General features: G+C 46.9%; 1 protein-coding gene across 2 annotated transcripts in view; it reads right to left on the reverse strand.

The window, feature by feature from the left end:
- Nucleotides 1-18,879: 18,879 nt before the first annotated feature.
- The window catches only part of LOC311145840 (apoptosis-resistant E3 ubiquitin protein ligase 1-like), a 34,042-nt gene continuing 26,511 nt past the window's right edge, over nt 18,880-26,410 (reverse strand). For both annotated transcript variants that reach the window (XM_084182167.1, XM_084182168.1), the window contains 11 exons: nt 26,167-26,308; nt 25,935-26,056; nt 25,735-25,810; nt 25,520-25,629; nt 25,216-25,395; nt 24,827-24,949; nt 24,509-24,638; nt 24,327-24,385; nt 24,099-24,188; nt 23,792-23,967; nt 18,880-21,749 (listed from right to left, as the gene is read on the reverse strand). In XM_084182167.1, coding sequence (XP_084038293.1) covers nt 21,647-21,749; nt 23,792-23,967; nt 24,099-24,188; nt 24,327-24,385; nt 24,509-24,638; nt 24,827-24,949; nt 25,216-25,395; nt 25,520-25,629; nt 25,735-25,810; nt 25,935-26,056; nt 26,167-26,308 — 1,311 coding nt within the window. In that variant the 3' untranslated portion in view covers nt 18,880-21,646. The remainder of the gene's footprint in view (nt 21,750-23,791; nt 23,968-24,098; nt 24,189-24,326; nt 24,386-24,508; nt 24,639-24,826; nt 24,950-25,215; nt 25,396-25,519; nt 25,630-25,734; nt 25,811-25,934; nt 26,057-26,166; nt 26,309-26,410) is intronic.

A 26,410-nucleotide genomic window follows, 5' to 3' on the forward strand; every position in this document is an offset into this window, starting at 1 on the left:
CCCATTGCCAGCTAGTCTGAGGAGGCCTCTAGTAAGGCTAGTGTTTCAGTTCATGTGGGGTGGCAGGCTCGAGCGTGTCGCGAGGGTTCACATGCTCTGTCCCATTGGGGAGGGAGGTAGGGGTGTACCACATTTCCCCCTCAAGCTGGACTCGATTTTTGTTTCTTATTTGTTGACTGAGCTGGCTCATCCGGTAATACACCCGTGGTCAACCTGGTTACTTCCTGCGGGTGTTCTTCTCTTACCAGGCGAGAAGCGTAATGGTGTGGACTAACACGGGTCCTCGGGTGGAACAGCTGCCATGGCACTTTGGCTATGCGGCCAAGTGGCTGCGTGGTCACCCCGAGGTTGAAGTTGCCCGAGTAGGTTTAGATCACAGGCACCTGTATGAGGAGGTGAGACGGGGAGGGTGTCCCGGGCCAGTATTGGGTATCCCGGCTGTGGTTTGGGAAGGAGTGCAGGTGCGAGGTCTGGATAACAGGCTCAAGGACCTGAATTGGTTGAGCCTCCCTAAGGGCTTGCCCGTACATTCCATCTTGTACGGGCGTGGCATGACTCGATCCCCCACCTGCCCAAGGCCAACTTGTGGCGGGGAGGAGACATTGCGCCATGTTTTTGGGGGCTGTGCTTTCGCCGGGGTGGTATGGGCTAGGGCACAGGTGTTGATAGGCAGGGTGAGGGGGGATTTTGTTGTGACATGGGCTAGGGTAGAGAGAGGTGTAGGGAAAGCGAGGGGGACGGTTAGGGACAGGTTTCTGCTCTGGCTTCTCATAAGCCTCTTTAAACGGGGGTTGTGGGAAGCTAGGCAGAAAATGGAAAGGACAGGGAGAGAAGGGGGTGTGGAGGGGATAGTGAGGAGGGTGGAGCAGAATTTGAGGGGGAGAATGAAGAGAGAGGAGAGGAAGTGGGGGCAGCATGCTGCTCGGGAGAGGTGGAAGGGGGGTTTAGGATTAGGGTTAGTGTAGAGGGGTAGGGATTTAAGATTTGTGTGTGTGTTTTTAGCTGGGTATAAAGGGGGAGGGAAGGTGCTCCCCTGGGGTGTAATTTCTGTTATTGTTCGGTTTTGTGGGTGTTTGATATATATTGTGGTGGGTAGTTTTGTATTGTTATTTTTAGTGATGTTGGGGTTGGGAATTAATGGTGTGTGTAATGTGTATGATGATGTATGGTGTGGATTTTTGAATAAAACCTTTTAATCACTAATCAGTGTCTGAGCGGAGAAGTATGTACAGGTACTCGAGAAGTGTTCTCCCTGTTTCTTTATTATTTAAGTCGTAGTTACTATTTCGTATTTTGGCTGTCTGCCTGTTTTTTTAGATTTATTTGCTCCACCTTTCTGTTATCGTGTTAAGTCCGTTGTTTTGTATCCTGGCTTCGGGACCACCAGTAAAGGTCCTTGTTTCACCATCTCTGCCTACTGCCTACTGTCTATCCTGCACCGCACCTGGGTCACACCTCACACCAACCCTTACACCACTCCCTCACAAATTTACACCAGATGTATTGTACACCATAACCTTCACCCCGCAGGAATACTTTGAATAGCTCTCAATTCAGATTAAACTTAAAATACACACAGAGGTATGCCAGAAACAGGAGTGTAATATAACTGTACTAGAAAAGTAGTACTATAACAGTCATGTGTTACACTGTATGCACTGATGGTGGATGGATAGTAAGAGATGATGACAGTAGGGAAAGATAGAGCGAGGTTGTGTCAAAGGGCAGTAGGTTGGATCAAGGGGTAGTAGGTAAGGAGGCGGTGGCATTACCACTAGACCAGCCAGCCCATGTAGGTTAGCCACGCCATGATATTAATCATGTTTCATTCATATCGTTGGGATCTCAAAACCCTCTCCTGTCAAAGTGAGTCACCCAGTTTCAGTCCTTTCACTGTCCTTTTCAGATTTGGCCCATGCAGGGAATTGTTCTATTGGAAAAGGTGAATTATAAAGGGCAGGGTGACAGCTGAGGAGAAAGGCATCTGACGACAGACACAACAAATATCACAACCTGTGAACGAACAAGATAATATTTCACAATTATCTTTCAGCATTTTGTCCTTAACTGTGCTGACTCCTGGAATGTGGGCAGAAAGCAGCAACGCAGGTAAACCCTGAGAAATGAAACAAGCATTTTACCTTGTTACGTTGTTTTACATAATGATCCTCAGATAGTGTACCTATACTTCCTGTTGCGAATGAGAAGAGTTAAAGATACAGGGAGACACACTTTACAAATATAGGTTACATCTTTTAATTTACTGTCGGGGAGGTGTTAGGTTAATGATCTTCAGCTGCCCTATGGCTGTTGGGAATCATATCTTTCATTCAGAAAAGAGTGTGTCTAAATTAAGTGGGTGTCTTTAGAAGTAGGACCATATGGCTTTCAATTGTTTCACAAAATATAGTGTGTTTTGACTGAGCTGATGAAGGCCAGTCAGTTTTCACAAATTAGGATTGGCCTGTGGCACTAATATACAGCCCTGTTTACCATGGATGTATCCAGAGCATTCTCAGGATCCCTTTGAAAATAAACACAGACTCAGTCGCGTTTGGCATCATGACTATGCACATTCTAAGAAGACAGAGTTTCCTCACTCATGAAATGGACAGCAGAGGAGAGTTGGCAGAGAAATCAGTGATTTCCATAAGGGTTGGATTACACTAAGGGATGTAGTAGTGGACATGTTTGTGTTTGTCCTACTGTTTCCTTCAGCCACCTTTGTGTTTTCTTCCCCCTTATGGATAGTCTGTGACTGTGTGATGAGAAGCTGAATAATTGCTGGCTGTGATCACTTGGTGAGGGACAGGTTTTCTGGTTGGAGACTGATCTGCTTATCAGATCACTTCATCCTGCTTAATGATGATGGATGGTGTCGGCTAAAACATATATTTTAAATTGGAAATCTTTACAAAGTATTATTCATTATATTCAGAAAGGCATACAGGACCAAATCTGGATTCAACCTGTGGTGTTGACTGACCAAGGCCTAACTAAATAGAGAATACTCAATAGCTTTGGCAAAGGTGCAAAAGTACTACATTAGGTCACTTTATAAAGTATCTCTATTGTTATGACATCTTTGTTCTTGAGTGAAAGGGGGAATGAAAAAAGTATGGCGTACACTGTACAAACTAATTCTGAAAATTAGAACTGCAATAAGTGCTGTACAGGTAAGCCAAGTAATTTGGGAATGTATAGTATGTTGTACATATCATAAGATCCTATCATATCCAAGTATGTAGACCAAATATACACTGAGTGTACAAAACATTAGGAACACCTTCCTAATATTGAGTTGCACCCTCTTTTGCCCTCAGAACAGCCTCAATTCGTCGGGGCATAGACTCTACAATGTGTCGAAAGCATGTTGGCCCATGTTGACTCCAATGCTTTCCACAGTTGTGTCAAGTTGGCTGTGTCAAGTTGGCTTTGGGTGGTGGACCATTCTTGATATACAAGGGAAATTGTTGAGCGTGAAAAACCCAACAGCGTTGCAATTCTTGACACACTCAAATCGGTGCGCCTGGCACCTATTACCATACCCTGTATAAAGGCACTTAAATATTTTGTCTTTCCCATTCACCCTCTGAATCGCACACATACACAATCCATGTTTCAATTGTCTCAACGCTTAAAAATCCTTCTTTAACCTGTCTCCTCCCCTTCATCTACACCAGGGATGGCAACTTTGATGGGGATGGGGCCACAAAAATCCTGAACTTATCATGAGGGGCCGCAGTGTTAAACATTTTAACAGCCTCCCTCGTGACAGCGAAGAGACATTTGTATTTTCTTTAAAGTTAATTTCCTGCAATTCTACTCATTTTTCCATGGGGCGGAGAGAAACGTTTGAGGTTGTCCAGCTACTTTCTTGCAATTATACACATTTTGCCATAGGATGGAGGCAAATGTTTGCAGTTTGCTAGACTAATTTACCAATCCCAAAAGAAATTGCTGACATGGGGTAATTGAGTGACTGCTGATGTGCAACCAAATTTCTAAATTGCACCTTGTGTAGTCTAATATTCTATCTCTCAACAGTCAGTTGAGAACCCGACTGATTTTTGATTGGTCCACGGGCCTACAACATGCGGTGACATCAATAAGGAATCATAGCTTTCACCTGGTCAGTCTATCTCATGGAAAGAGCAGGTGTTCCTAATGTGTTGTACACTCAGTGTATATGCACAATACAGAAGCCAGTTCCATTGAAATAAGGATAAAATCAAGAGACATGAATCATCACGGTCACTGGTACAGTCTAGAAATACATTACATGACCAAAAGTATGTGGACACGTGCTTGTCGGACATCTCATTCCAAAGTTATGGGCATTAATATGGAGTTGGTCCCCCCTTTGCTGCAATAACAGCCTCCACTCTTCTGGGAAGGCTTTCCACTAGATATTGGAACATTGCTGCGGGGACTTGCTTCCATTCAGCCACAGAATCATTAGTGAGGTCGGGCACTAATGTTGGGCGATTAGGCTTGGCTCGCAGTCGGCGTTCCAATTCATCCCAAAGGTGTTCGATGGGGTTGAGGTCAGGGCTCTGTGCAGGCCAGTCAAATTCTTCCACACCGATCTCGACCAACCATTTCTGTATGGACCTCGCTTTGTGCACGGAGGAATTGTCATGCTGAAACAGGAAAGGGCCTTCCCCAAACTGTTGCCACAAAGTTGGAAGCACAGAATTGCCTAGAATGTCATTGTATGTTGTAGCGTTAAGATTTCCCTTCACTGGAACTAAGGGGCCTTGCCCGAACCATGATAAACAGCCCCAGACCATTATTCCTCCTCCAATAAACGTTACAGTTGGCACTATGCATTGGGGCAGGTAGCGTTCTCCTGGCATATGCCAAACCCAAATTCGTCCATCGGATTGCCAGATGGTTTAGCGTGATTCATCACTCCAGAGAACGCGTTTCCACTGCTCCAGAGTCCAATGGCGGCGAGCTTTACACCACTCCAGCTGACGCTTGGCATTGCACATGGTGATCACATGGAAACCCCTCATGAAGCTCAGACGAACAGTTATTGTGCTGACGTTGCTTCTAGAGGCAGTTTGGAACTTGGTAGTGAGTGTTGCAACCGAGGACAGACGAATTTACCACGCTATGCGCTTTAGCACTCAGTGGTCCCGTTCTGTGAGCTTGTGTGGCCTACCACTTGGCGGCTGAGCCATTGTTGCTTCTAGACGTTTCCACTTCACAATAACAGCACTTACAGTTGACTGGGGCAGCTCTAGCAGGGCAGAAATTTTACAAACTGAATTGTTGGAAAGGTGGCATCCTATGACGGTGCCACATTGAAAGTCACTGAGCTCTTCAGTAAGGCAATTCTTGTCTATGGAGATTGCATGGCTGTGTGCTCAATTTTATACACCTGTCAGTAACGGGTGAGACTGAAATTGCCGAATCAACTAATTTGAAGGGGTGTCCACATACTTTTGTATATATAGTGTAGCTAACTGGTCATGCTCATATTCTAACCATAGCTTATACAATACAACCACACACAAGACCATAACCTTGAACTAAAGTTATTTCTAAACGAATGCCATTATGTAATAAACTCATTCATTCAAGTTAATGACCATGCCAAACCTCAATGAAGAAGCCTTTATGGTCAAAGTCTGCACTAATATAATGGGTTTTCTTGCCGCAGAAAGGTTAGTTTAGACAGAGTTCTCTAAAGACGCAACACACAGAAAATTACATGTTCAAACCATGGTGTGTTTGCACAGTGTGGCATATCTGACAAAGTTTGAATCTCCCTCCAGGCTGAGCTGTCTGCCTGGGCTGACTGTCTGACCCGATGCTGAGAGCCCGGCTAGGAGGTTGAGCCCCCTCTGTGACGGCAGCAGTCTGGAATGGGCTGCTTCAAAAGGCAACAGGGCTTCCATGACTTTAATGAATTATCACTGCTAACTGGCCCTGTGAAGAGTGACACTGGGAAAAAGCAGAGAGAGAAGGGTCAAGTCTTTTATCTCAGAATTGCTCCATCCTGCATGAGCGTGTGCACGTGTGTGAGCGAGAGAACGAGACAGAAGAAAGACGAGAGAGAAGGAGAGAGATCCCTGCTACAAATCATAAATCAATAATAACTCACCTACTGTCCTCTCAGTTAGGGCCTCCAGCAGCTGTTACTATTTCCTTTCCACCTGCCTCCACCCCACAATGCCCTGCAAATTAACGTCCCTCCGATCAGGTTCTGCGTCTCTGCAGCCTGGAGAAGAAACATCAACGGGCCTCTCTGAACTACAGCCCTGTCCAAAGGAAGAAAACAAATCAGGTGCCTGTCAGTCTCTCCTCTGTCAATCAACACAGAAGGGCAATATACTGTATGTATTTTCAATTCATGAATTTATGCGCATACTGACATTCCCAGGCAACTTGTCTTCCTCTTTTGGACATCAAGATGATTCCATTGCATTCTATTCATCTGACGTTGATGTTGATGTTGTCACTGGTAATTATTAGAGTAATAATACATTTTAAAGTTAAGTCATCTCCAGATGTTTCTCATCTTTGATGTCTGATTCATAGACCATTCTACAGCTCAAATCAGTCAAAATGCCTGAGGCAGTTTTGAAATTACAACTGCTTTAATACATAAGCTAATAACAACGCCGTCTCTCAACTTTACTCAACCTTGCTACACATTTTACTTTGACTTACTGAAAAGTCTGAAATCGGTCCAATAAACTTTTCTTGGTAAAGAAGAAAAAAGCTTTGAAATAGGCACGGATCATCTTAATGAAAGAGTAAAGGTAGTTGTTAAAAATACAAATCTTGTTACACGTTTCTCCCTGATATTCCTGTTCGAACAGTGTGATGACTCTCAGAGGACCTCCGCTGCTGAGGCTTCTCTTCCAATCACCATAAAAGAAAAATATACAGCCAACTCCTTTCACATCTCTCTCCAAACAAAGTCAAAACAGTCTGCCATGGCTGTGGGCCTTCTCATGTATCTCACATGTATCTGGATGTTATCATCATCATCACATTGGGTGGCTGACACTTTTAAACAGGAAGAGGCTCCTGCACTGACCAGCAGCACTAACACAGTTAGCAGAGAGGATGGTGGGACCTGGTAATAACTAAGGGACCAACAGCATCATAATGTGTTGAGAGATGGAGAGAAGCATGGAAACACTCCACCTTTGCCCTCATACAATAATCAGGAATTAGCTCAGCACTGAGAGGACAGTGGAAATCAAGGACTTTCATGAACCGGTTAATTTTCTAGTGAAATACTTCCAAGCAGTGAGATTATACATATGCTAACTTACCTTGCATGCACCCTCAAAATATATTACATAAGCTGTCAAGCTGAAACATTTCTGAACTAACCTATACGTGCAGACACAAATAGCTGGACTCAAATCAGCCTTACCACACATCATAGCCTCATATAGATTGAGTGGTGGTGGCATGGAGGCAGTATAGTTACCTAATAGTATTCAGTCAATCTTCCAGTCGTGTTGAACAGAGCCTCGCCCTGTTCTCTGTTACCGCACCACCAGGGTGGTCCCATGAATCTGCAGGCTGTTGAGAAGGCTTGGCAGAGGATATCACCATGCCAGGGCCAGACAGACAGGAACACACTTCACTGACTCAGCAGTTTTCAGCAGGTGTACTCTCCCTGGTCCCTCTGTCCAGCCCCACCCACCTTGTCCCTCCACCCCACCTATCCTCCACATCAGCCCTCCTCTGTCTCTCAGCAGAGGCACGTCCCTCTGTTTCCCCTGCGTAGCTCCAGCCCTGCTCAGTGCCAGCCCAGACACATGCACCACTGTCCTGGCCGAGCTAAATGCAAGGCTGAGCAGCTTCCTTATTTGGCAAATTTCTACGTCCTGTCTTTAGTGCTCCTTTCAAACCCCTGTAAAAAAATATATATATTCCTCTCCTGCCTACGCTGTGTGCGATTGCTCTAGCAACAAAACGTGATTGGGAGGGGGCATCATAGTACAGTACCATTACTGACTGACCCACACAAAGAGGTGCCACTGATAGTGGGCTTATGATACATGTGGTGATACATGTGGTCACCAGATGTTGCTGTTGTTGTGGTTGTTCAGTTGTTGACATATTTATCCATTTTAAACCTCCTCTGCTCTAGTTGGGGGAAAGCAGGGGAAAATAATATGAATACATTCTCCACAGACTAGATCAACTTTGTGATTACAGTTCTCATAGAGACACTTGGTGCTGCACGTGCTCACTCCTTTCTCTGGCACAGAGGCTCCCACTACCATACCACAGCTCCTTGACATGGAGAGACTCATCCACAGACCGCAACACAACCACTGTGGTGTGTCTGTGTCTACAGTGGAGAACAAGGCTCAGCCTCTCAATGAGGAACAGGGGTTAAAAATAATCCAGGCAGAGCATGCTCGATTACGAGAGACAGAGAATTGATATCTCGCTAATTTGCAGATTGCACTAAATCTAACTTAAACCAACACTACTTTGAACTTCCATAAAATAAGGTTCCCAGTCATGACAAAGTTCATTGTCATCAACTGTTACAGCAGAATCCCATTCCAGGGATTTACTAAGGGAAGTAAAACAAATATACTGTAAATTAAGCCCTGTGTGTCACCAGGGGAACTGCAACAGAAGCAGGAAATGTACAACAGTGTCAAGAATGCTGTAGGTGGGTGTAGTGGTGGAATCAAGCGCAGGACACCGAAGTATAGTCCAAAAGACTTTAGTGCAATTTCCAACAAGGAAAATCGAACAAACTTGCCCGAAGGCGAAACTACGCACGAAGGCGACAAAACAAAAGGCGCACTAAACATGTGCGTAAACGCTCCAACACAGTGGAGTAAAGCTCAACCGAGCGAATAAGCAATATACAAGCACAACACACGACAGAAATAAATCAATCACACACAACACTAGACAAACACAACGAGAAACTTATAGGACACTAATTACACTAAACGAGAACAGGTGTCACAACAAACAGACAAAAGCAAACGAACATGAAACATACAACGGTGGCAGCTAGTATTCCGGAGACAACGAACACCGAAGCCTGCCCGAACAAGGAAGAGAGGCAGCCTCGGCCGAAACCGTGACAGTACCCCCCCCTTGACGCGCGGCTCCAGACGTGCGCCGACTCCGGCCTCGGGGACGACCAGGAGGACGCGGAGCAGGGTGCGTCGGGTGCCCACGATGGAATTCCGTCAGGAGAGACGGGTCCAAAATGTCTCTCCTCGGCACCCAGCACCGTTCCTCCGGACCGTACCCCTCCCACTCCACTAGATATTGGAGACCCCCCATCCGACGTCTCGAATCCAAGATGGACCTCACGGAGTACGCCGGTGCCCCCTCGATGTCCAATGGGGGCGGAGGAGTCTCCCTGATCTCACTTTCTTGGAGTGGGCCAGCTACCACCGGCCTGAGAAGGGACACATGGAACGAGGGGTTAATACTTTTATATTCAACAGGTAGTTGTAATTTGTAATACACCTCGTTCAACCTTCTCAGGACTTTAAATGGCCCTACAAACCGCCGACCCAGTTTCCGACAGGGCAGGCGGAGGGGCAGGTTTCTGGTAGAGAGCCAGACTCGATCACCAGGTGCGTACACCGGTCCCTCACTGCGGTGGAGATCGGCGCTCGCCTTATGACGTCGGAGGGCCCGCTGCAGGTGGACGTGTGCTCATCCACCGCAGGAGCCTCGATCTGGCTCTGCTGCCAAGGTGCCAGAACCGGCTGGTAACCTAACACACATTGGAAAGGGGTTAGGTTAGTGGAGGAATGGCGTAGGGAATTCTGGGCCATCTCGGCCCAGGGAACGTACCTTGCCCACTCCTCCGGCCGGTCCTGGCAGTATGTTCTAAGAAACCTACCCACATCCTGGTTCACGCGTTCCACCTGCCCATTACTCTCCGGGTGGTAACCCGAGGTGAGGCTCACCGATACCCCCAACCGCTCCATAAAGGCTCTCCAGACCCTGGAGGTAAATTGGGGACCTCGATCAGACACAATATCCTCGGGTACCCCGTAGTGCCGGAACACATGGGTGAATAGTGCTTCGGCAGTTTGCAGGGCGGTAGGAAGGCCCGGCATGGGGAGCAAATGACAGGCCTTAGAAAACCGGTCCACAACGACCAGTATAGTGGTATTCCCCTGTGAAGGAGGAAGGTCAGTAAGGAAATCCACCGAGAGGTGAGACCATGGTCGTTGTGGAACGGGCAGGGGTAGTAACTTACCCCTAGGCAGATGTCTAGGCGCCTTACACTGGGCGCACACCGAGCAGGAGGAAACATAAACCCTCACATCCCTTGCCAACGTGGGCCACCAGTACTTGGCACTAAGACAGTGCACTGTCCGGCCGATACCAGGGTGTCCAGAGGAGGGTGACACTGTGAGCCCAATAGATCAATCGATCCCGAACCTCGAGCGGAACGTACTTCCGACCTTCCGGGCATTGCGGTGGACTAGGGTCGGTGCGTAACGCCCGCTCGAGCTCAGCATCGACCTCCCACACTACCGTTGCCACCAGACACGACTCCGGCAGTATGGGAGTGGGCCCCACGGACCTCTCCTCCGTGTCATACCGCCGAGACAGTGCATCTGCCTTACCGTTCTGTGACCCAGGGATGTACGTGATCTTAAATGTAAACCGGGTCAAAAACATATTCCATCTTGCCTGGCGAGGGTTCAGCCTCCTCGCTGCCCGGATGTACTCCAGGTTACGGTGGTCCGTCAAAATGAGGAAAGGGTGTTGAGCCCCCTCAAGCCAGTGCCTCCACACCTTTAGGGCCTGTACCACGGCTAACAGCTCCCTGTCCCCTACGTCATAGTTTCGCTCCGCCGGACTGAGCTTCTTGGAATAAAAAGCACAGGGGCGGAGTTTAGGTGGCGCGCCTGACCGTTGTGAAAGCACGGCTCCTATACCGGCCTCAGACGCGTCCACCTCTACCTGAAATGGCAAAGAGGGATCCGGATGCGCCAGCACCGGGGCCGAGGTAAACAGGTCCTTCAGCCTCCCAAACGCCCTGTCCGCCTCGGCAGACCACTGCAGACGCACCGGACCCCCCTTCAAAAGAGACGTGATGGGAGCTGCCACCTGTCCAAAACCCCGGATAAACCTCCGGTAGTAATTCGCAAACCCCAAAAACTGCTGCACCTCCTTCACAGTGGTTGGTGTTTGCCAATTACGCACGGCTGACACCTGGTCTACCTCCATCTTCACCCCTGACGCAGACAACTGATACCCCAAAAAGGAGACCGACTCCTGGAAAAACAGACACTTCTCTGCCTTAACATACAGGTCGTGCTCCACCAGCCTCCGCAACACTCTGCGCACCAGGGCCACATGCTCGACACGGGTAGGCGAGTACACGAGAATGTCATCTATGTACACAACCACCCCCTGTCCCTGCATGTCCCTGAAGATCTCATCCACGAATGATTGGAAAACTGACGGAGCGTTCATCAACCCGTATGGCATGACAAGATACTCGTAATGGCCCGAGGTGGTACTAAAGGCTGTCTTCCATTCATCGCCCTCCCTGATGCGCACCAAGTTGTACGCGCTCCTGAGATCTAATTTAGTGAAGAAACGCGCCCCATGCAATGACTCAGTCATGGTCGCAATCAGCGGGAGTGGATAACTGTACTTCACCGTGATCTGATTGAGACCACGGTAATCGATGCACGGGCGTAAACCACCATCCTTTTTCTTCACAAAAAAGAAACTTGAGGACGCAGGGGAAGTGGAAGGCCGTATGTATCCTTGTCTCAGAGATTCGTCTATGTAAGTCTCCATAGCTTTCTTCTCCTCCTGAGACAGAGGATACACATGGCTCCGTGGGAGCGCAGCTCCTGCCTGGAGGTCTATCGCACAATCTCCCTGCCTATGGGGCGGCAACTGCGTCGCCCTCGACTTACTAAACGCAATAGCCAAATCCCCATACTCAGGGGGAACGTGCAATGCGGGCACCTGGTTTGGACTCTCCACCGAGGTAGCCCCTACGGAAACGCCCAAACATCGACCCACACACTGGGCAGACCACTCCATCAGAGCCCTCTCCTGCCACGAAATAGATGGGTTATGGGTACTCAACCAGGGCATGCCCAGCACCACCGGATACGCAGGCGAGTCGATCAGAAATAGCTGAATCATCTCCTGATGACCCCCCTGCGCACACATCCTAAGTGGCGCAGTGACCTCCCTGATCAAGCCCGCACCCAACGGACGGCTATCTAGGGCATGAACGGGGAAAGGGACATCAACAGGGAGAAGGGGAATCCCTAAGGCTAAACAAAACTTCTTATCAACAAAATTCCCAGCCGCGCCTGAATCTACCAGCGCCTTATGCTGGGAATGAGGTGCTACCTGTGGAAAACGCACAGGTATACAGAAATGTGCAACAGAGAGCTCTGGGTGAGTGGGGCGCCTACTCACCTGGAAGGAATCCCCAGTGCGGGACCTGTCGTCCTCTCCCCTAGGAGGCCATCCCCAGCACCTAGCCGCGGTGTGTCCTCCCCGACCACAGTTGGTGCAGGAGATGGACCCCCTCGTAAGCCGACCCCTCCTTTCTCTAGCGCCAGCGCCCCCGAGCTCCATGGGGCACGGCTCGGAGGCGCTGGAGGGTGAAATGGACGGACCCCCCTCGGAACGTCCGCGGGTAGCTAGCAGGTTATCCAGCCTGATGGACATGTCGACCAACTGGTCGAACGAGAGGCTGGTGTCCCTACAGGCCAGCTCCCGACGGACGTCCTCGCGTAGACTACATCTGTAGTGATCGATGAGAGCCCGCTCATTCCACCCTGCATCCGCCGCTAGAGTACGGAATTCTAGGGCGAACTCCTGGGCACTCCTCTTCCCCTGCCGGAGGAAGACCAGACGCTCCCCCGCCGCTTTCCCCTCCGGGGGATGGTCAAACACCGCCCTGAAGCGGCGGGAGAACTCGTCGTAGGTGATGGTGTCCGCGTCGATCCTCCTCCACTCCGCGTTGGCCCATTCCAACGCCTTCCCGGAAAGGCAGGAGATCAGGGCGGACACGCTCTCATGTCCCGAGGGCGCCGGGTGCACGGTGGCCAGGTACAGCTCCACCTGGAGAAGGAATCCCTGACACCCGGCCGCGGTCCCATCGTAGGCCCTCGGGAGCGAGAGTCGAACTCCTCTGGGTTCCGGAGCGGGAATGGGCTGACTGGCCGATGGTGCTGGCAGAGAGGATGGCGGTGGAGGAGTCCCCCAGCCTCGGATGGTGGTGATCACCTCCTGCAGTGCGGACCCCATCTGCAGGATCTGGTCACTCTGTTCACGGACCTTGTCCTCCAGCGTCGCCTGGGCTGCTGCGGCTCCTGCTGATTCCATTCTTGATGGTGTGTGATTCTGTCAAGAATGCTGTAGGTGGGTGTAGTGGTGGAATCAAGCGCAGGACACCGAAGTATAGTCCAAAAGACTTTAGTGCAATTTCCAACAAGGAAAATCGAACAAACTTGCCCGAAGGCGAAACTACGCACGAAGGCGACAAAACAAAAGGCGCACTAAACATGTGCGTAAACGCTCCAACACAGTGGAGTAAAGCTCAACCGAGCGAATAAGCAATATACAAGCACAACACACGACAGAAATAAATCAATCACACACAACACTAGACAAACACAACGAGAAACTTATAGGACACTAATTACACTAAACGAGAACAGGTGTCACAACAAACAGACAAAAGCAAACGAACATGAAACATACAACGGTGGCAGCTAGTATTCCGGAGACAACGAACGCCGAAGCCTGCCCGAACAAGGAAGAGAGGCAGCCTCGGCCGAAACCGTGACAAACAGCTATACTATATAGCTATATAGCACCACTTTGTACTGTACTCTCCCTGCAGATCCAAGACCGGATACATCCACTCTCTCATACAGTATTTGTGTTAAGTCTGAACAAAGCTCTTTGAAGAGTAGCAGTGCTCCGACCTGGCTGGGTTCAGGTCCTCCTGAGTGGCCTGGTTCACTCTGTAAGCCTGCAGTCAGTTGCTGCGGTTGGAATGGGGGCTTGTGCCAAACCCATTCCTGGGCACTGCCAGCCAGACCTTGGCGCATGTCGAGGCCCTCAGAAATGTAAGCATCCACTCAGGCCCCAAAGGCTTGTGATACCAGCAGGCAGAAAGGCTCTCATTGTGCAAATTGAATTCATGACATTGACTTTGACTGTGACCTTGAACTTAAGCATAGCCCTCCCATGGCCAAGGTCCCCGCCATTCGCACACACACCAGGAGAACATGTCTTAAACTGTACCATGTCCTGCTGCATGGGTGAAGATGTATATGAAGTGTTTTAACATGTGTTTGCCGTATAGGGGACAATTTGACATGGACATATTTATGTGACCAGGAGAAAACACTGTGCCGTTCCGCGTTGTTTGTTTTACATACTTTTACACAGTTCCTGTTCCCAAAGACTAGGTGGACTCCACTTTACAACCCATTCATACCTGATATGGCGGTGGTGGGGGACCCTGTATGCGGGGGAGAGAGAGACAATTGAGGACGTCTAACAATTGAGGACTGGGCTTCAGAGAGCCAGGCAGTGCAGAGGAAATATGAGGAGTGTAAATGTCTGCCGACACACAGAAAAGAATACGGCTGCACATCCCAGCAGGACCACCAACCCCATGAATCAAGGTGGCCTACTCCAACACAATATATAACACAGACAGCAACAGAGTGGGGAGCATTCCATCTAACACCAAACATCTTTCCAAGTCCATTGCTAGTTTTTTATATTTTGGATGAAAGAGGATGAAAGATTCTGTACATGTCTGACCTCAGCCTGCACTATGTAAGGTCTCGGCTAACCCGTGTTGGCTGTTTTTTAACGAGGACGTAGGCTACATTTTAGAGAGAACATCTGTGTGTGGCCTGTTCACGGCCCCTCTCTTTCCCTATTTGGCATTAAACATTTAAACACCATAAATATCTCACATTCTGTAGACACTGTAGTGACTTCACCTCCCGTGGATTAGTATGAGAAATCTCTGTATTTAAAGCATTCACAGCCACTTGCATCACCTATAGTCTATCGTACTGTATGTATGCAAGTTGTGGTGGTGAAACTGAGGGTATGGAGATCTCTCACCCTGGTACATAGCTCCTGCTAGGTCAGCGAGAGCAGCAGGAATGGTCTCTGCTCCAGGCCTTGTTCAGATTGGAGTCGTTCAGAGCGTCCCAACAAGGGTGATAAGTTCCAGGTCTCAGCGCATACAAGAGAAAGGAAGTAATGAGTAAGAGAGAGATAGAGAGAGAGTGAGGAAGAGCGAAAGAAAGAGAGAGGAGAGAAAGAGAAAGGGAGGGAGACAAAGCCTTTAATCAGCAGCATCCCACGCACACATTCCTCCCCCAGTGATCTGCCAGAGCGCCGTCATCACCTGGCCGCCCATCTCCCCCAGGGTCATCGTCATTTCCCCCACAATCCCCCGCAACGCCACTGTCGCCGCCACACTGTCACCATATCATAAAGCCCCACACAGCTGGCCCTGGCAGCGGTGCAGCAGGAGACCTGGAGGGGACGGAACTGGTGGTGATAAATATCTACTAAAGTAATTTCGTCAATCCATCACTTTGTCAGAGCTGTTGTAACTGGCCAGCCGCTGTGTTCCGCTCCGTGCTGAGAGCATTTGGTCTCATTTTGAGGACGACGCTCCATGTGGCTGACGTTTTCCAGGGTTTGGACCCAGGCCTAAGGATCTGGTCGCACGTAACATGAAGTCAGTCCTCCATGGTGCCTGCGAGGAGAGGAGGACGGAGGCCCATGGAGAAGTCTAGCCAAGGCTGCTCCTGGAGAGCGCCTGCCTCTCCTATCCTTTAACACTGATTGAGACTGGCCCCTCAATCAGCACGGATGATAAATACCTACAGCCAATCGAGTTGCCAGTTAATCAGCGCCGTCCAATCAGGTAATCAGTAGCCCATGTTGGAATGGGGAGCATAAGGCCCTGAGGCTGTCCAGCAGGAGGAAACATCAGTCATGTTCTTCAGACATTAAGACTGCCGGGCCACACTTCTACTCTCTGTCCCACACAGCACTATACTGTCTGTGCACAATTATCCTATAATGGGCTAGCAGACAAACAGATAGACTTCCCCTCAGGAATAGAATGGTTAAGTCGGGAGAGGAAATGGAGCTCAACCCTTTCAAGGCAATCCAATGGTTTGAGCTAACCACCCACAACTGCTCTTGTTTAGGCCATTGCCTAAGAATTGGAACATTGTCAGAAAATGATGTCCCAAAGGATTCCTATTGATAAAGATGATTCTGTGAATTCATTGTATACATCATAGATTATCTTCACACAATATTGCTCATGGAAGGGGGTTAACAAATCAACAAACAAACAAATATGGTACAATATCTCAATGGCGGGCCAGAGGCAGCCATCTTGATTTGTGGTCCTTATGTATCGAGCATTCCTGCAGGGAATTTGAAAGGGGTCATTATGCAAATACCCAGGTGCATGCCAAGACTGAGGGACTGAACCCCTGTTTCCGAGTGCTTCAAGATGCCTTGGCCTAGCCCTGATAGGGTTTACACAACAATGGTGGGAGGCAGGCAGTTTGTGAGCATGAGGATGTAGTGTGGAGGGCCAGGGGTTCTGCATGTTTGGAGTACTCCCCATTCCTACAACAAAACCATTAAATGCTAGGCTTGGCTCTACACTGGATATATGTAGTCCATGCACAGTGATGGTTGTCTTGACCTGCCATTTTACAGCCACAAGTTTACATTGAAGCCTTTTTTTGGCACCAGTTATCACTTCTGTATACTCAAGTATCACATTCCAGTGCACAGTAGAACACTCAATTGGTTGACTTCATTAAGTCTTTAACTGATGGGAAACCAGTCTTATTGAATGAGGCGTATTTATTTCTAAACAGTAATGAGGTGTGAGTAGGCTGGTTCGCTGAAGTGTTTCAACTCACTAGATAAATAAATCAGACATCTGTAATCTGGAACATTTATCATTGGACTCTCTAACTCTTCCTGACTGTGCAGGACTGGAGATATCAGGACAAGCGTGGTGGCCAGTTGAAGTGAGGAAAGCCCCTCATCAGTTACTGTTAGTGGGATCTGTCTCTAGCGTTAGCGCTAAGCTTGTCAACCGTGCTGACTGGAGTCTTGCCATACCGTTGCGGCTTTGCTTCTCATGTAGAAATACTGCCCCCTTGTGTCTGAGAGAACATCGCATTCTGCTGGAATCATGTGATTCATGTTTTTTTTCTCCTTTATTTTATCAGGGAGTTGTACTGAGACCAAGGTCTCTTTTACAGATGAGCCCTGAATTACAGAAATTACAGAAATACACATATAGAAATACAAGTATATTTGTATAATTTAGCAGACGCTCTTATCCAGAGCAATTAGGATTAAGTGCCTTGCTCAAGGGTACATCGGCAGATTTCTCACCTAGTCAGCTCTGGGATTCAATCCAGCGACCTTTCGGTTACTGGCCCAACGCTCTTAACCGCTAGGCTACCTGGCGGCTGGCGCCCTAAAAAACAAACACATTCATCATCAATAATAAGGTCCTCAATCAGTTTTCTGAATTGTCCTAGTCTAGAAGCACCAACACATAACATTTAAGAACATTTTGAAGTATGTTCCACAAATACAAAGCAAAAATACATAAAATGACTAAAGTGATGAGATGGCATACTACTTTAAAGGCCTACAGGCCAAGGCAATGATGAAAGAAAGTGTGTCCATCGTTACGAAGGTAATTTTGTTATGCACTAGCTAAACATAACATGCAAGTCACACAAATGACAGGCAGAATAAATACATCAATAGTAGGAGGGAAGTGAAAGCAGTCTGGTAGCCATCTAGAAGCTCCAGTCCAGATGAAGAGCAGGCCTCCAGATATTCCCAGCATGTTGCAGTCAGGCAGCATCTGGTTATGCTCTTCATGTAATCTTAATGAAATGCTAATGCAACATGAGGCCTTCCCATTTCTGCACCTGGAGACTGGCCTGTCACTGTACCACAGCAGATGGGATAATTGAGGCCAGGCTATGGTGAGGCTGCCGGATGGACGCTCCTCTCCTCTCCATTCCTTTGATTGTGTCCAAGGACAGACCGCTGGGATGTCACATAAAATAGAGATCATCCTGGAAGGAGCAAGACCTTGTCGGTCTGTGGGAATCATCTTTCGTTTTGGGCTGTGGAGAGGATGGTTGGTGTGTCCGGGCTGCAGTGAAAGGGCACATGCTGTATCCACTAGCCAGCCAGGCTGCTGCATTCATTACGGTCACGTAGTTCCACCACACTCTTCTCAGTCAGCAGTCAGAGAGCTGGGGCCTGGGCCTAGTCCGGATTCTCATACTCACAGCATCAGTCACACTCCCCATCAGTGAGGGTCAAACCCAGGGCTCTCCTCAAAGTTTGGAGTCACTTGTCAGGGGGCCATGGACTGGTCCAGGACCCTGACTTCTTTTTGAACGGTAATAATGAATCAATTCAATGCTTTGATCACTAAATTACACCCCAAAATTGTTCAAATCAAATGTTCTGTTTCAGCATAATTTCCTCCTTCATTTTTTATTAATGGTATTTGCAATGAAGGTGAACATTATTTTACCAATGTAACTAAGCATACTTGATTTTTTGCCGTACCTTCATGGAATAAATTAATTGCTTGCTTATGGTGGTGCAATGTGTCGGATGATGGAATGCCAAAGCTCTCTGTTGTTCATGACAGCTAGTAGGTCCTCTGTTCTGAGACCAGTGTCTCTGAAGATGTTGTCCATGTAGGTTTCATGGGGTCTTCTGCTTGTGGCCAGCTCAGAATCCTTGAAACAGTCCAGCAAATCTTAGCCTCCTTAAACAAAGACAAATTGACACAAGATGTAATAATTTCCATCACTTTTTAATCCCATTAACAACAAAGGGACTGCAGAGCAGGAACCCTGACATTCATCAGTGATGGCCAACAGTTTTGTCATTTATTTTACACACCTCCAAGCTATAAACAACTATTTCACAATATTTACATAGATACAAATCCAAAACCAAACCACAATAACCACTGAGATTTCCCAATCACTCGAACTAGAACCCTAAACACTGAGAGCAGGACCTGCTTATGAGAGTGAAACACTTTCTAAACAATTAACTTTAAAATCACAGCCGCTGTTTCTTTTCACATCTTCATAACATGTCTTTATCTGAACTGCATTTCAACTATTTACACTTTTGTAACTGCACATGGTTTGTATAAGAATATTTAATATCTTGATTCCTATAGTACAATGCAATGCTACTTCTGTCAAGTCTTGTGTCTGACTTGTGCCTCCATAAGGATAGCAGCTAGCTACCATTTTAGTTGACTAGGTCATCTACCTAGTCTAACATTTCCATACCCATAGACTTCCAGCCATTGCGCTAACGCTTGTTAGCATTGGCTCGCAAAACTACATATAACTTCCTTCATACTGGAGACAGAGACATAAAAATGGTATCCACGAGTTCATCTGACTCCGGGGGAGTAGATAAAGGGCCTCATTGCCAAAATCCAGAAGTATCCCTTTAAGACTTTGCCCTAGGCAAATCCTAGTGGAGGATGAAAGCTCACTATGTCTCAAATGAGAAATTCTGAGTGACTGGGAGGTATGTGCAGTAAACCCCAGCAGCAATAACAAAAACCCAGCACCCTTAAGAGGTTCCCAATAAGGTACAAGTTATTCTGTTAGTCCGAGGAGCTTGGTTAGTGATAAGTGTGTATCCTGTTCAACAAGAGTGAGGTGATGTTCAATTAAGTGGAAAATCTCTTAGTGGCTGCGTCACATTGAAACTGCAAATGCTAGGAGAGTTTAATAACAATAATGTAACCCGCCGTGGGTTTGCATTTGTGGTACGTTGTGAGGCTGATGATTCAGGTGAATACAAAGAATACAATAATATTGCATAAGAATGTGTCTGCTTTAGGCTACTGTGCTATGTTCTAGATGTTGGCTTTACTAAATAGCCTGTACATAATGTGGTTAGCTGCACACCACAATATGCTGCATCTTGTCAAATGTACAAATGTTCGCTGCAGAGATAAAATGACCATAGAAGATTAATACATGCAGTTCAGAACATAAAACAATATTTCCCACCATCCTGTAGGCTCATGGTTTGATCATTAGATACGTCTGGAAATAAATATGTAGAAATAAGTCAATAGAAATAAGTCAACACAGGTAAGAAATATTCATCTTGTGTATCCTGTCTCAGTATCCCTTACTCAGGTGGCTTATCTACCGAGTTGTAGGAGTCAGAGACAGCACACTATGGGTAGTAGCTAGAGAGGAGGCAGCTGAGATCACATAATCATGGACAGGGACACACACACACACACACACAGGGGATGCATAGATGAGATTGGAGATCCGGAGGTAAACCCATACAAGGCAGTGCATGAAAACCAACAGTCAAGAGCACAAGACATGACAGATATCAAGATAACCTTGAGTTCCGGTCTCTTCACATGTAAACATCCAATTGATACTGACATCTCAAACTTCCACTGCAAAAACGACCAAACGTAATATTATAGTAATATCACTGTTGTTATACTTTTGCTAGTCTAGGCTTCTTTTAACTACACAGTTCTCCAGATTAAGTCAGAGGCAAAGTGCTTGAATAAGGCAGGTTTTAAAACAAAAACTATTACGGCTCAAGACAAATAACATTGTCATCAACAGTATGGGTGAAAACAACACAAATCAGTCCATAAGTTAAAACAGACACACTGACATGGGGAAGTAATTAGTTTGTTCCTTTGAAAACCCATGTATTTGTACATTGAAGTCAATTGTTGATGTGAAACGGTAATAACAAAAAATAAATGAATCAGCTCCCACCAACAAAAACATGTGACCTCAAAGATCTATCAAGTCCCTTCTGTTTGAAAATATATCTGAACTGTTGCCATAACATGACAACCTATTAACATGTACACATATTGAAATTAAAGAGTGATATAATATATACTGTATATACATTTGACATTTTAATCATTTAGCAGAGCGACTTAAAGTAGTGAGTACATACATTTTCATACTTTTCGTACTATATACACACACATCCTTCCCTGATCAGTTAAGGCCAAAGTGCTATGGGGTGCGCAGCTTCTCCACACTTTGTGTAGGATGCTTTTGCATTTAAATGTTCCTCCGATGTTTTCCACAAAAAAGAAATCAGAAAACCAATACAACACCAAGCTCATTAGGCTCTTTAACTAGCTCTATATTCTGTCTCAAACATATCAATTAAGCAACTCTAACATCTAGAATAAAACTACCAAGCTTTTTTAAACACTAGGTCATTTTCTTCATTAGAAAAGCAAACGATGTACAGTATATACACATAGTGCAGACACCTGAGGACTTCCCAGAGCCTTCTGGGACATCCTGTGGACTTCCTTTAATGCTCTCTACCACTGAAAGAGGATCATGGGTAGTCCGTGTGAGTCGAGGAGGGATGTCCATTGTCCAAAGCGGAATGAGAGGGTAACGGGCATACCAGGGGCCTGATTGGCGCTGGTGTCGTTGGTACCGCCCCTGCTGTATAAGCAGGACCACAGTGTGACCAGAGTCTGGGGTCTGGGGGTGAGCTCCAGGGAGAGGGCCACTCAGAGCATGCCAAAGCCCTCACTGCCCTCACTGATGGCCAGCTTCAGCATCTTGTGCAGCTCTTCATAGGAATCATAGGTGGGGAGGCACAGCTGGTTAAAACTAGAGAGAGAATAATTCACAGATAGTCAGTCATTTGACAGTTGTGTATGTGTGTATTTACAAGATGTGTAGTGTGTCTGTGCATTACTCAAGTAAATAACTGAAACTGACTGTACAGCACATGTATATGAATGTGTAAGAGTGCATGTGTATATGTATATATATATATATATATATATATATATATACACACACAGTGGGGAGAACAAGTATTTGATACACTGCCGATTTTGCAGGTTTTCCTACTTACAAAGCATGTAGAGGTCTGTAATTTTTATCATAGGTACACTTCAACTGTGAGAGACGGAATCTAAAACAAAAATCCAGAAAATCACATTGTATGATTTTTAAGTAATTAATTTGCATTTTATTGCATGACATAAGTATTTGATACATCAGAAAAGCAGAACTTTAATATTTGGTACAGAAACCTTTGTTTGCAATTACAGAGATCATATGTTTCCTGTAGGTCTTGACCAGGTTTGCACACACTGCAGCAGGGATTTTGGCCCACTCCTCCATACAGACCTTCTCCAGATCCTTCAGGTTTCGGGGCTGTCACTGGGCAATACGGACTTTCAGCTCCCTCCAAAGATTTTCTATTGGGTTCAGGTCTGGAGACTGGCTAGGCCACTCCAGGAGCTTGAGATGCTTCTTACGGAGCCACTCCTTAGTTGCCCTGGCTGTGTGTTTCGGGTCTTTGTCATGCTGGAAGACCCAGCCACGACCCATCTTCAATGCTCTTACTGAGGGAAGGAGGTTGTTGGCCAAGATCTCGCGATACATGGCCCCATCCATCCTCCCCTCAATACGGTGCAGTCGTCCTGTCCCCTTTGCAGAAAAGCATCCCCAAAGAATGATGTTTCCACCTCCATGCTTCACGGTTAGGATGGTGTTCTTGGGGTTGTACTCATCCTTCTTCTTCCTCCAAACACGGCAAGTGGAGTTTAGACCAAAAAGCTCTATTTTTGTCTCATCAGACCACATGACCTTCTCCCATTCCTCCTCTGGATCATCCAGATGGTCATTGGCAAACTTCAGACGGGCCTGGACATGCGCTGGCTTGAGCAGGGGGACCTTGCGTGCGCTGCAGGATTTTAATCCATGACGGCGTAGTGTGTTACTAATGGTTTTCTTTGAGACTGTGGTCCCAGCTCTCTTCAGGTCATTGACCAGGTCCTGCCGTGTAGTTCTGGGCTGATCCCTCACCTTCCTCATGATCATTGATGCCCCACGAGGTGAGATCTTGCATGGAGCCCCAGACCGAGGGTGATTGACCGTCATCTTGAACTTCTTCCAATTTCTAATAATTGCGCCAACAGATGTTGCCTTCTCACCAAGCTGCTTGCCTATTGTCCTGTAGCCCATCCCAGCCTTGTGCAGGTCTACAATTGTATCCCTGATGTCCTTACACAGCTCTCTGGTCTTGGCCATTGTGGAGAGGTTGGAGTCTGTTTGATTGAGTGTGTGGACAGGTGTCTTTTATACAGGTAACGAGTTCAAACAGGTGCAGTTAATACAGGTAATGAGTGGAGAACAGGAGGGCTTCTTAAAGAAAAACTAACAGGTCTGTGAGAGCCGGAATTCTTACTGGTTGGTAGGTGATCAAATACTTATGTCTTGCAATAAAATGCAAATTCATTACTTAAAAATCATACAATGTGATTTTCTGGATTTTTGTTTTAGATTCCATCTCTCACAGTTGAAGTGTACCTATGATAGAAATTACAGACCTCTACATGCTTTGTAAGTAGGAAAACCTGCAAAATCGGCAGTGTATCAAATTCTTGTTCTCCCCACTGTATGTGTATGTATATATATATATATATATATATATATATATGTATATATATATATATATATATATATATATATATATATATATATATATATATATATATATATATATATATATATATATATATATATATATATATATATATATATATATATATATATATATATATATATATACACACACACGGTACATGTCTGAGTGTGTGTGTGTGTTTGTGAGGGTGCGTGCATGCCCGTCCACTCACCAGGTGTGTGCGGTGGGCAGGGTGCTGTGTGTGGGAGCAGCGATGATCTGGAATGAGGGGCAGAGGGTGTTGAAGCCCCCAGGGGGCAGCTGGGAGGAGCCTGTGGTGAACTGCAGCAGACGAGCCAACTCCTCCTGGGTGAAGCTAGACACCACGGCCCAGAACCACTTCATCACCTAGCACAACACAACACAGTCAGCACAGGGCTCAACACTAACACATTTAACACATCTCCATCCATATAATACTGTAGCAAAGCAGTATCTTTCACCATCTACTATGGCTCAGACCAGGTGATGTCACACACCTTCTCTCTGAAGTGCCACAACCCTCCTACGATCACAGCATGGGCCTTGAAGTCCTGGACATTGATGTCCCCCGTACCACACATCAACAGCTGGGGACAGACAGACATTTAGACATTACAGGGCCATAGGACTAAGATTTAGAACGTATGACAAGGGATGTAAGCTTGGAACGTATGATAAGGGATGTAATTAGCGACTAAATCAGTTGTGAGTTTTATTCAACATACCTCCAGCTCATTCTCATCAAATATGGCCAGGAGGTTCTCTGGAACAAGTTCATTCAAACCTGCAATTCACAAAACAGTTAATTGCCAAAAGCTTGGTTGCTTATCCCCTCATAGAGATTCCAGATTAGACACAGGGGTGAATGTGAAATGACCCTATACTATATCAGTGTTTTTATCCCTACCTTTGAGAAAGTGCTCCACCTCGTCTCGCACCTGACTGGCGAGCCTGTACTGGGCCAGCAGGTTCAGATAATGCATCTTGTTCTCATTGTTGACAGCAATCTGAGCTCCTCCAGATATCAGCTCCACCACCTGCAGAGTGACAGAGCTCAGGACATGACTGACAACGCACCCACATACAGACCCTACACTGCCTTTCTATGAGTACTAAGCAGTCTGCCAAGGAAATCATTATTCTGTTTAGTTAGTGCTTTCTTTTTTCTGTGAGATGACATGGTGGATAAGGGAAGTCATGTCAAACAGAAAGGTTCCCTTGTCACCTTCTCCAGCTGTCCTGACTTGTACTTCTCCTCGGCAAACACCAGGTCCATTTCACTGACATCATTGTTTAGGATGAAGCAGACTTTCGTTTTGTAGAACTCCTGATCATCTGTCTCAAAGTACTGCCGTGGAAAATGAAATGCAAACACAGGAAAATGGATTTTAAATAAACATGTCATTCTATCTCGGCGAATCAATAAGGATGACTTAACCACTTAAAGCGGCAGGGTGAAATCTTAATGTGTTCTAGAAACACCACGATATACAACTCATACGCTATGAAATAAACAGATCGCCTTTCCAACCAGCCGAAGCATCGAGGTAAACATTGGAAGAGAGTTCCATCTCTAGGTCCTCAGAGGATGTGGGACTGAGGCGGAGGGCGTACCTTGTAGTTCATCCTGAGTCCGATGAGCTGGGCCAGGAAGGAGCGGGTGAAGCGAGCGCGGACCAGCTGCTTGTAGGCCCCGCCCAGGGCTGACTCGTACAGGCACTTCCCCACCACGCGGCCCGCAAACTCATACATCTTCAGACGCAGATGGACCGGCCGCTCCGCGTTGGGGTGGACCTGAGAAGATACGACGGACAGACACAGTCCCTCAATATCCTACTGGCTAACCCCAGCACTAGGTCACTGAATACTGGCCCTAGCCGTATTGTGTTAGTTGTGCTGGTGAGTAGGGAGGTCTTACCAGGCCCTGGTTGTCGTCACTGAAGCGAGTAAACAGCTGATTGGTGGTATCAAACAGGGTCTTACAGATGAGCTCAAACCACTCCCTTCGCGGCCCTCCCCAGTCCAGAGCTAGGGACCAACGCAACACACATACTTAGTCATTCAACAGCCCTCCCCACACACAACACCAGTTGACTGCCTTGTCATCTGCTGTATGTTGAGTGTTGATCTTACCTTCCTCATCCTGGAACACCACCTCAAAGTTCTTACTCCAGTCAGACGCGGAGAAGTTCCGGGTGGATTTCAGAGACTGGGGAGAGACAGACATTTTAAAACGTTGTCATTTTAACACTCATTATCACCATATGAGTCTGCAGTAGCAGTTCTTAATCTCACTGTGGCTCGGAGAATAGTTGCACGGTGGGTTCACTCACAGAGTCCAGGATGCAGTGGCGTGTGATCTTCAGGCAGGTCTTGGTGCGAGGTCTCTTGGAGTGGATGTGTCTGAGCTCCCTCTGGAAGAAGCTCACCTTGTCCTGGAACGTCTCCGAGCCACCTGTCAACAGCATACAAACCATCCAATCTCAATGCTTCTACAGAGGCCAAACAATTATTTTAACCAGGTACACCCCAGGGTTACTGAATTGTAAAAGGAGGGATACCAACCGATATTCTTGTGCAGGAAACGGATGAAGGTGGCGGCCATGATGTTTCTGTCTTTACAGCTCAGCTCCACTGGCGGCTGGATCCCATCATCCACCACAAGAGTCAAGTACTTGTGAATGGGGTCAGGGCCATAGTATGTGAACTGGAGGGGCAGAAAGATGACGGTGAACACACAAGCTCATTAAACCTACTGCTAAAGGTCAGACAGTATTATGTGGACATCACACAGTGTTTCACAGCAGGG

This window comes from Coregonus lavaretus (assembly GCF_964263955.1).
Source record: "Coregonus lavaretus genome assembly, chromosome: 18".
Lineage (NCBI taxonomy): Eukaryota > Metazoa > Chordata > Actinopteri > Salmoniformes > Salmonidae > Coregonus > Coregonus lavaretus.